At 45.0% G+C, this 11689-nt stretch overlaps 1 protein-coding gene across 1 annotated transcript in view; it reads left to right on the forward strand.

Moving 5' to 3' along the window:
• LOC127924426 (CUB and sushi domain-containing protein 3-like) overlaps positions 1–11689 on the forward strand; it is a gene marked incomplete at its 5' end in the record, with an annotated part of 100439 nt that overhangs the window by 59409 nt on the left and 29341 nt on the right. Inside the window, 2 exons of the mRNA XM_052509162.1 lie at positions 9112–9285; positions 10728–10801. Coding sequence (XP_052365122.1) covers positions 9112–9285; positions 10728–10801 — 248 coding nt within the window. The remainder of the gene's footprint in view (positions 1–9111; positions 9286–10727; positions 10802–11689) is intronic.

Consider the following 11689-nt stretch of genomic DNA (forward strand, 5'->3'; position numbering starts at 1 on the left):
GTAGAGTATAGGGTAATACCACTAGATTAACACCACAGCAGTGCAGTACAGTATAGGGTAATACCACTAGATTAACACCACAGTAGTACAGTATAGGGTAATACCACTAGATTAACACCACAGCAGTACAGTACAGTACAGGGTAATATCACTAGATTAACACCACAGCAGTACAGTACAGTACAGGGTAATACCACTAGATTAACACCACAGCAGTACAGTATTGAGTAATAACACCACTAGATCCCTCATTCTCCCATCTGCACTCATCTTATAATATTGCTAAAGATAGAGGTACATCTTCTCTACTACGCAACATCATCAACAACAACATCTCTGCAGTTCACTTGTCCAACAGGGTTATAGAGAGTAGCGTTGTCTCAAATGGCACTGACAGGGCTCTGGTCAAATGTAGTGCACTTTATAGGGAATAGGGTACCATTTGGGACTCGGGCCTAGAATTCTAACAATTCTGCAACTGTCTGGCATCTCTCTGCATGTATACTGATAACTGGGAAGAATAGAACATTCATCAAAGAAAAAAAGTTAGGAGACTCCGAGCCTGAGTCCACAGGCGGGTTTAACACCAGGCCTATTTGTTATGCACAGCTAGTTTGCCGTCCATCCCATCTACGTTGCATTTCCATAAAACAGAAGGTTATCACTGAGGCTGCCGCTCACAGCCGTGACAAATGGCTGTGTCATCCTTAACATCTAGAATGCCAGTGGAATGTTGAGAGTCGTCGTCGGAATATTGAGAAAGGAATGTTTGAGTGTCATTGTCGGAATATTGAGAATGGAATGTTGAGGGTCATTGTCGGAATATTGAGAATGGAATGTTGAGGGTCATTGTCGGAATATTGAGAATGGAATGTTGAGGGTCATTGTCGGAATATTGAGAATGGAATGTTGAGGGTCATTGTCGGAATATTGAGAATGGAATGTTGGAATGTTTGACAGGTGACAATTCCATCAGGACTCTTGCAGTGTATTCAGTCCTTAGTATATTTATCTGTTGGCATGTCACTAACACCTAAGAGGGAATGAAATCACAGTTCATAATGTCTGAAACATTTAGACAAATATCAGTGTTGAGGAAGACATTAAATAACGTGATAGACTGTAGTTTTAGGATATTTACAGGCAGACTGTTTTTCATTTTGTATTCTCGGTTAGTATTGCGTACTGAGAGGAAGCCATCTCCGGGCTATTGTGCGGTAATGGCTTTTGGAGCCGGTGTGTTTTGGCTGTGTGTACGTAGCAGAGAGAGAGAGAGAGAGAGAGAGAGACAGAGAGAGAGAGAGAGAGAGAGAGAGAGAGAGAGAGAGAGAGAGAGAGAGAGAGAGAGAGAGAGAGGCCGAGAGACAGAGAGACAGAGAGAGACAGAGAGAGAGAGAGAGAGAGAGAGAGAGAGACAGAGAGAGAGAGAGAGAGAGAGAGAGAGAGAGAGAGAGAGAGAGAGAGAGAGAGAGACAGAGAGAGAGAGAGAGAGAGAGAGAGAGAGAGAGAGAGGCCGAGAGACAGAGAGACAGAGAGACAGAGAGACAGAGAGAGACAGAGAGAGACAGAGAGAGAGAGAGAGAGAGAGAGAGAGAGAGAGAGAGAGAGAGCGAGAGAATGAGATATGGAGAACACTAAACTTATCTCTTTGTCCAGACCTGCAACATGAGGCAGATGTCAAGTCCTGAGGAGCTGCAAGCGGCAGCCGGAGCCACATTGTTGACTTTATCCCCGTAGTGCTGCCTGATTCCCATGGCTGACTGCGTGACTTGACACAGTGACTCTGACTGCGTGACTGAGAACAGTGATTCGGAATAAGTCCCAAATGCCACACTATTCCCTATATGGTGGCTTACTTCTGATCATACTTTTAATCAGATCCCTATGAGCTCTGGTCAAAAGTAGTGCACTATATACGGGAATAGACTGCCGTTTGGGACGCCGAACCAGCTGACTCTGGTCTCATTCGCTCTCTCTCTGCTTTCTTATAATCTAGCATTAAGTAGCTAAAGCCTAAAGCTAACTAGAACCCTGCTGATGGCGATTAGCTGGTAGAGAGGGAGAATGGATGATTCCTCTGCTTCAGCCTGGTGGAGAGGGAGAATGGATGATTCCTCTGCTTCAGCTGCTGGAGAGGGATAATGGATGATTCCTCTGCTTCAGCTGGTGGAGAGGATAATGGATGATTCCTCTGCTTCAGCCTGGTGGAGAGGGAGAATGGATGATTCCTCTGCTTCAGCCTGGTGGAGAGGGAGAATGGATGATTCCTCTGCTTCAGCTGGTAGAGAGGGAGAATGGCTGATTCCTCTGCTTCAGCTGGTAGAGAGGGAGAATGGATGATTCCTCTGCTTCAGCTGCTGGAGAGGGAGAATGGATGATTCCTCTGCTTCAGCTGGTGGAGAGGGAGAATGGATGATTCCTCTGCTTCAGCTGGTGGAGAGGGAGAATGGATGATTCCTCTGCTTCAGCCTGGTGGAGAGGGAGAATGGATGATTCCTCTGCTTCAGCCTGGTGGAGAGGGAGAATGGATGATTCCTCTGCTTCAGCCTGGTGGAGAGGGAGAATGGATGATTCCTCTGCTTCAGCTGGTGGAGAGGGAGAATGGATGATTCCTCTTATTCAGCTGGTGGAGAGGGAGAATGGATGATTCCTATTATTCAGCTGGTGGAGAGGGAGAATGGATGATTCCTATTATTCAGCCTGGTGGAGAGGGAGAAGGGATGATTCCTCTGCTTCTGTTGGTCTCCATTTCATTAGGCAGACAGTGGAGTAGTGGAGGAGCAGTAACCCACAGGGTTTCGTTCCATCCCTGTGCTACTGACAGGGGTGGCAAATAGCACCCTATTCCCTTATTAGTGCACTACTTTTGACTGGGTTCTAGTCAGCCGTAGTGCACTACTTTTGACTGGGCTCTAGTCAGCCGTAGTGCACTAAATTTGACTGAGCTCTAGTCAGACCGTAGTGAACTACTTTTGACAGGGCTCTAGTCAGCCGTAGTGCACTACTTTTGACAGGGCTCTAGTCAGCCGTAGTGCACTACATTTGACTGGGCTCTAGTCAGCCGTAGTGCACTACATTTGACTGAGCTCTAGTCAGCCGTAGTGCACTACATTTGACTGGGTTCTAGTCAGCCGTAGTGCACTACTTTTGACTGGGCTCTAGTCAGACCGTAGTGAACTACTTTTGACTGGGCTCTAGTCAGACCGTAGTGAACTACTTTTGACTGGGCTCTAGTCAGACCGTAGTGAACTACTTTTGACAGGGCTCTAGTCAGCCGTAGTGCACTACTTTTGACAGGGCTCTAGTCAGCCGTAGTGCACTACATTTGACTGGGCTCTAGTCAGCCGTAGTGCACTACATTTGACTGAGCTCTAGTCAGCCGTAGTGCACTACATTTGACTGGGCTCTAGTCAGCCGTAGTGCACTACATTTGACTGAGCTGTAGTCAGCAGTAGTGCACTACAGTATGTAGGGCGTAGGGTGCCATTTGGAAAGCATACAGAGAGGTAGAGCTCTGAGTTTTCGTCCTGTCTGGCACGGATGGCTTCAGTTGTGTTGTTAACCCTCAAGGCCATGTCAGGAAATTTTTTTTTGACGAGGGTAATTTTTAAGATGTAACCCCGGGATGGCTCTCCCACCCTCTTCACCCCACGGACACTGGAGTCTCTATTCAAAGAATCTTCTTACTGTATTTATTCACTGGTGGCTGGTGTCCCAATCAAATAAAATACCTGATTGAATCACTTGAAAAGAATCCAAACTAAAGTGACATACCACATGATACCATATGATCTACCCATGGATAAAAGATTGATTCAAAACACAGAATGTTTTAGTTATGTGCCAAACAACAGCACAATGGTGGTTGCTAAGGCTTTGCTTAATGGGGATCCACATTCAGAATACAAAGAAGAGCACAGTGGTGGTTGCTAAGGATTCACTTCATGGGGATCCACATCCAGAATACAAAGAAGAGCACAGTGGTGGTTGCTAAGGATTCACTTCATGGGGATCCACATCCAGAATACAAAGAAGAACACAGTGGTGGTTGCTAAGGATTCACTTCATGGGGATCCACATCCAGAATACAAAGAAGAACACAGTGGTGGTTGCTAAGGCTTTGCTTAATGGGGATCCACATCCAGAATACAAAGAAGAGCACAGTGGTGGTTGCTAAGGATTCACTTCATGGGGATCCACATCCAGAATACAAAGAAGAACACAGTGGTGGTTGCTAAGGCTTTGCTTAATGGGGATCCACATCCAGAATACAAAGAAGAACACAATGGTGGTTGCTAAGGCTTCACTTCATGGGGATCCACATCCAGAATACAAAGAAGAGCACAGTGGTGGTTGCTAAGGCTTCACTTCATGGGGATCCACATCAAGAATACATAATAAATCATAAACAAGTTAACTAAGTCCAATGTTTGGGTCTCTCCACTCCCACCATTTAATATACCATATAATCGGCCCATCCAATATGAAACATTTATTAAAATGAACATGACTGAATAATGTTTTAGTTATGACGGCACAGAGAAGATGGCTGACGTTTTACATGCTCCTAACCGATTGTGTTTTTATCTTCGTTTTTTGGCGTTGGTTGTAACTTATTTTTGTAACTTATTTTTTACATAGTGTTGCTGCTGCCGTCTCTTAAGACCGAAAAATAACTTCTAGACATCAGAACAGCGATCACTCATCAGGAACTGGCAGAATCTTTTTATTTCCTTTAACAAGTTTGACGAGCCCGGCGTGAAGGACATACTGCTTTCCCAGGAACAGGCCCAAATCCCCATCATTTGCGTGAAGTGATGACGGAGAAAAAGAGGACCGAGGTCGGGCTGCCTTCTGAGAATTCGTAGGCGATCAAATAAACCACCCCTACCTTCTGAGAATTCGTAGGCGATTGAATAAACCACCCCTACCTTCTGAGAATTCGTAGGCGATCGAATAAACCACCCCTACCTTCTGAGAATTCGTATGCATCGAATAAACCACCCCTGCCTTCTGTTTTTCTAGCTAACGTGCAATCATTAGAACATAAAATCGATGACCTACGTAGGAAGATTAAACTACCAACAGGGCATTAAAAATGGTAATATCTATTTCTTCACGGAGTCGTGGCTGAACGACGACAATATCAACATACAGATGGCTGGTTATACGCTGTATCGGCAGGATAGAACAGCAGCATCTGGGAAGACAAGGGGTGGTGGACGATGCATATATGTAAACAACAGCTGGTGCACGATATCTAAGGAAATGTCTAAGGTTTTGCTCGCCTGAGGTAGAGTATCTCATGATAAGCTGTAGAATCAATCAATCAAATGTATTTATAAAGCCCTTCTTGCATCAGCTGATGTCACAAAGTGCTGTACAGAAACCCAGCCTAAAACCCCAAACAGCAAGCAATGCAGGTGTAGAAGCACAGTAGCTAGGAAAAACTCCCTAGAAAGGCCAGAACCTAAGAAGAAACCTAGAGAGGAACCAGGCTATGTGGGGTGGCCCGTCCTCTTCTGGCTGTGCCGGGTGGAGATTATAACAGAACATGGCCAAGATGTTCAAATGTTCATAAATGACCAGCAGTGTCAAATAATAGAACACACTATCTACCTAGAGAGTTTTCATCTGTATTTTTCGTAGCTGTCTACATAACACCACAGACCGATGCCGGCACTAAGATCACACACTCAATGAGCTGTATTCCGCCATAAGCAAACAGGAAAATGCTCATCCAGAGGCGGCGCTCCTAGTGGCCGGGGGCTTTAATGCAGGGAAACTTAAATTTGTTTTACCAAATTTCTATCAGCATGTTACATGTGCAACCAGAGGAAAAAAACTCTAGACCACCTTTACTCCACACACAGAGACACGTACAAAGCTCTCCCTCTCCCTTTAGTTATGTGGAATATGTTTTAATTACGTGGAATATGTTTTAGGTATGTGGAATATGTTTGAAACTGTGATGCCCCAGAAGAACCACAGGAAGAATAGGTCTCATTAAGGTGTCAGTTAACGGGGATTCATAATAATGAAGGCAAACCAATCCAATAGTTTCTCACGGCTTCGCTGCTTGAACCCCTCTCTGATTGAGGGTTAAATACAGAAGACACATGTGCAACTGACTAGGCATCCCCCTTTCCCTTCCTCTAATGAATAATTAATCACAGGTAATTAATCATTAATCAAACTCATTCCATGGAGGAACGAATGTGTCTGTGCGTTTTCACTCCTCCCTTGTGCTTGAACTCTCTTCACCTTGTTGTCTTCATTGTCTAGTTAGGAAGTCCCCTCACCTGGTTGTCTAGGTCTTCATTGTCTAGTTAGGAAGTCCCCTCACCTGGTTGTCTAGGTCTTCATTGGCTAGTTAGGAAGTCCCCTCACCTGGTTGTCTAGGTCTTCATTGTCTAGTTAGGAACTCCCCTCACCTGGTTGTCTAGGTCTTCATTGTCTAGTTAGGAACTCCCCTCACCTGGTTGTCTAGGTCTTCATTGTCTAGTTAGGAAGTCCCCTCACCTGGTTGTCTAGGTCTTCATTGTCTAGTTAGGAAGTCCCCTCACCTGGTTGTCTAGGTCTTCATTGGCTATTTAGGAAGTCCCCTCACCTGGTTGTCTAGGTCTTCATTGTCTAGTTAGGAACTCCCAACACCTGGTTGTCTAGGTCTTCATTGTCTAGTTAGGAAGTCCCCTCACCTGGTTGTCTAGGTCTTCATTGGCTAGTTAGGAAGTCCCTCACCTGGTTGTCTAGGTCTTCATTGTCTAGTTAGGAAGTCCCCTCACCTGGTTGTCTAGGTCTTCATTGGCTAGTTAGGAAGTCCCCTCACCTGGTTGTCTAGGTCTTCATTGGCTAGTTAGGAACTCCCCTCACCTGGTTGTCTAGGTCTTCATTGTCTAGTTAGGAAGTCCCCTCACCTGGTTGTCTAGGTCTTCATTGTCTAGTTAGGAAGTCCCCTCACCTGGTTGTCTAGGTCTTCATTGGCTAGTTAGGAACTCCCCTCACCTGGTTGTCTAGGTCTTCATTGGCTAGTTAGGAAGTCCCCTCACCTGGTTGTCTAGGTCTTCATTGGCTAGTTAGGAACTCCCCTCACCTGGTTGTCTAGGTCTTCATTGGCTAGTTAGGAACTCCCCTCACCTGGTTGTCTAGGTCTTCATTGTCTAGTTAGGAAGTCCCCTCACCTGGTTGTCTAGGTCTTCATTGGCTAGTTAGGAACTCCCCTCACCTGGTTGTCTAGGTCTTCATTGGCTAGTTAGGAAGTCCCCTCACCTGGTTGTCTAGGTCTTCATTGGCTAGTTAGGAACTCCCCTCACCTGGTTGTCTAGGTCTTCATTGTCTAGTTAGGAAGTCCCCTCACCTGGTTGTCTAGGTCTTCATTGGCTAGTTAGGAAGTCCCCTCACCTGGTTGTCTAGGTCTTCATTGGCTAGTTAGGAACTCCCCTCACCTGGTTGTCTAGGTCTTCATTGGCTAGTTAGGAAGTCCCCTCACCTGGTTGTCTAGGTCTTCATTGGCTAGTTAGGAACTCTCCTCACCTGGTTGTCTAGGTCTTCATTGGCTAGTTAGGAAGTCCCTCACCTGGTTGTCTAGGTCTTCATTGGCTAGTTAGGAAGTCCCCTCACCTGGTTGTCTAGGTCTTCATTGGCTAGTTAGGAAGTCCCCTCACCTGGTTGTCTAGGTCTTCATTGGCTAGTTAGGAAGTCCCCTCACCTGGTTGTCTAGGTCTTCATTGGCTAGTTAGGAAGTCCCCTCACCTGGTTGTCTAGGTCTTCATTGGCTAGTTAGGAAGTCCCCTCACCTGGTTGTCTAGGTCTTCATTGGCTAGTTAGGAAGTCCCCTCACCTGGTTGTCTAGGTCTTCATTGGCTAGTTAGGAAGTCCCCTCACCTGGTTGTCTAGGTCTTCATTGGCTAGTTAGGAACTCCCCTCACCTGGTTGTCTAGGTCTTCATTGTCTAGTTAGGAACTCCCCTCACCTGGTTGTCTAGGTCTTCATTGGCTAGTTAGGAAGTCCCCTCACCTGGTTGTCTAGGTCTTCATTGGCTAGTTAGGAACTCCCCACACCTGGTTGTCTAGGTCTTCATTGGCTAGTTAGGAACTCCCCTCACCTGGTTGTCTAGGTCTTCATTGGCTAGTTAGGAACTCCCCTCACCTGGTTGTCTAGGTCTTCATTGGCTAGTTAGGAACTCCCCACACCAGGTTGTCTAGGTCTTCATTGGCTAGTTAGGAACTCCCCTCACCTGGTTGTCTAGGTCTTCATTGGCTAGTTAGGAACTCCCCTGACCTTGTTGTCTAGGTCTTCATTGGCTAGTTAGGAACTCCCCTCACCTGGTTGTCTAGGTCTTCATTGGCTAGTTAGGAACTCCCCTCACCTGGTTGTCTAGGTCTTCATTGGCTAGTTAGGAACTCCCCTCACCTGGTTGTCTAGGTCTTCATTGGCTAGTTAGGAACTCCCCTCACCTGGTTGTCTAGGTCTTCATTGGCTAGTTAGGAACTCCCCTCACCTGGTTGTCTAGGTCTTCATTGGCTAGTTAGGAACTCCCTCACCTGGTTTTCTAGGTCTTCATTGATTAGTTAGGAAGTCCCCTCACCTGGTCGTCTAGGTCTTCATTGATTAGTTAGGAACTCTCCTCACTTGGTTGTCTAGGTCTTCATTGATTAGTTAGGAACTCTTCTCACCTGGTTGTCTAGGTCTTAATTGATTAGTTAGGAACTCTTTTCACCTGGTTGACTTCATTGATTAGTTAGGATCTCCCCTCACCTGGTTGTGTAGGTCTTCATTGGAAACCAATTAAAAAGGAACTAACAAAACCAACAGCCATTGGGCCCCTCACATGGAATGAGTTTGACAGCCCTGGAATAAATGAAGAATCACCCACTGAATTAAAGACAGGGTTTTGGGTCTCTCCACTCCCAGCCATATAATATGCCATATGATCTGCCCGTATGCACTATAAACATGGATCAAACAAACATGAGTTGTTTCATTTACGAGTCGTTTCATTTACGAGTCGTTTCATTTACGAGTCGTTTCATTTACGAGTCGTTTCATCTACGAGTCAGGATGAATTCAGTGAACTTAAAGCTAATGTTTTTGGGTTCTCTTCCATTGCAGCCAAGTTCTGTGGAGACCCTGGTACCCCAGCCAAGGGGAAAAGAGAAGGACGAAGTTTAATCTACAAGTCAGAGGTTACCTTCAGCTGTAGCGCCCCCTATGTCCTGGTGGGGTCGACTACACGCATCTGTCAGGACGACAGCACCTGGAGCGGCTCTCAGCCACGATGCATAGGTGGGTAACAACGCCATACTGTCACAGCTACATTCTATAGGTAACAACATCATACTGTAACAGCTACAGTCTATAGGTAACATCATACTGTAACAGCTACAGTCTACAGGTAACAACATCATACTGTAACAGCTACAGTCTATAGGTAACAACATCATACTGTAACAGCTACAGTCTACAGGTAACATCATACTGTAACAGCTACAGTCTATAGGTAACATCATACTGTAACAGCTACAGTCTATAGGTAACAACATCATACTGTAACAGCTACAGTCTATAGGTAACATCATACTGTAACAGCTACAGTCTATAGGTAACAACATCATACTGTAACAGCTACAGTCTATAGGTAACAACATCATACTGTAACAGCTACAGTCTATAGGTAACAACATCATACTGTAAGTCTATAGGTAACAACATCATACTAACAGCTAAGTCTATAGGTAACAACATCATACTGTAACAGCTACAGTCTATAGGTAACAACATCATACTGTAACAGCTACAGTCTATAGGTAACAACATCATACTGTAACAGCTACAGTCTATAGGTAACACATCATACTGTAACAACTACAGTCTATAGGTAACAACATCATACTGTAACAGCTACAGTCTATAGGTAACAACATCATACTGTAACAGCTACAGTCTATAGGTAACACCATACTGTAACAACTACAGTCTATAGGTAACAACATCATACTGTAACAGCTGCAGTCTATAGGTAACAACACATACTGTAACAGCTACAGTCTATAGGTAACAACATCATACTGTAACAGCTACAGTCTATAGGTAACAACATCATACTGTAACAGCTACAGTCTATAGGTAACAACATACTGTAACAGCTACAGTCTATAGGTAACAACATCATACTGTAACAGCTACAGTCTATAGGTAACAACAACATACTGTAACAGCTACAGTCTATAGGTAACAACATCATACTGTAACAAGCTACAGTCTATAGGTTCCATTTCTAAGTGACCCCAAACTTTTGAACGGTAGTGTATATTTACAATCCCCTTGTCCAAACATCAAAATAAAGAACGTAGATGCTGTTCCACTTAGAAAAGACCTTATTGATTATTTCTGAATCGGGTCTGTAAAGGTGGTGCAATTATGAGGGATTTAAGTACAAATACACCTGAATTGGGTCTGAATCGGGTCTGAATTGGGTCTGAATCTGGGTCTGAATCGGGTCTGAATCGGGTCTGAATCTGGGTCTGAATCGGGGTGGTATGAATCGGGTCTGAATCTGGTCTGAATCGGGTCTGAATCTGGTCTGAATCGGGTCTGAATCTGGTCCCTGAATGAATCGGGTCTGTTTAATCGGGTCTGAAGAGACTCTACAAAGTGTGCTTCCGTAGATATGACAGACTCATCCTCATGATAGTAACCCAGGGTGATCGTGATCTATGTCCTTCTAGAACCATCCAGGACGACGTGTGAGAACCCAGGAACACCTGAATACGGCTCCATAAACATCAGCCTGGGGTTCAAGGTACGGTTGAAAGGACTGTTCCCTTCAAGATACCTTTCAAGTGGCAATCTGGGATGGGTACATCCCCCATGGTTAAAACTATCATTTAAAAAACTCATAGACGGTCAATCCTTGCATCCACAGCTCTGTCTATGAATTTGAGAGTGGTTACATTTCTCCAGACCCAATCCCTCAGCTTTTTACCAAAGAAAGTGGTGACCATTTTGAGCCCCAGTACAATATGTTGGACTGAGACTGTACTGTACCAACGATGATAGAGTACTGGTTTAAGGTTTAAAAGTGTCTGGTTCTGAGGGTGCAGTATGTTGGACTGGGACTGTACTGTACCAACGATGATAGAGTACTGGTTTAAGGTTGTGTCCTGTTCTGAGGGTGCAGTATGTTGGACTGGGACTGTACTGTACCAACGATGATAGAGTACTGGTTTGAGGTTTAAAACTGTCCGGTTCTGAGGATACAGTATGTTGGACTGAGACTGTACTGTACCAACGATGATAGAGTACTGGTTTAAGGTTGTGGCCTGTTCTGAGGATGCAGTATGTTGGACTGGGACTGTACTGTACCAATGATGATAGAGTACTGGTTTGAGGTTTAAAACTGTCCGGTTCTGAGGATACAGTATGTTGGACTGGGAATGTACTGTACCAACGATGATAGAGTACTGGTTTGAGGTTTAAAACTGTCCGGTTCTGAGGATACAGTATGTTGGACTGGGAATGTACTGTACCAACGATGATAGAGTACTGGTTTAAGGTTGTGTCCTGTTCTGAGGGTGCCGTACGTTGGACTGGGACTGTAATGTACCAACGATGATAGAGTACTGGTTTAAGGTTGTGTCCTGTTCTGAGGGTGCAGTATGTTGGACTGGGAATGTACTGTACCAACGAT

This window comes from Oncorhynchus keta, unplaced genomic scaffold, assembly GCF_023373465.1.
Source record: "Oncorhynchus keta strain PuntledgeMale-10-30-2019 unplaced genomic scaffold, Oket_V2 Un_contig_4014_pilon_pilon, whole genome shotgun sequence".
NCBI lineage: Eukaryota > Metazoa > Chordata > Actinopteri > Salmoniformes > Salmonidae > Oncorhynchus > Oncorhynchus keta.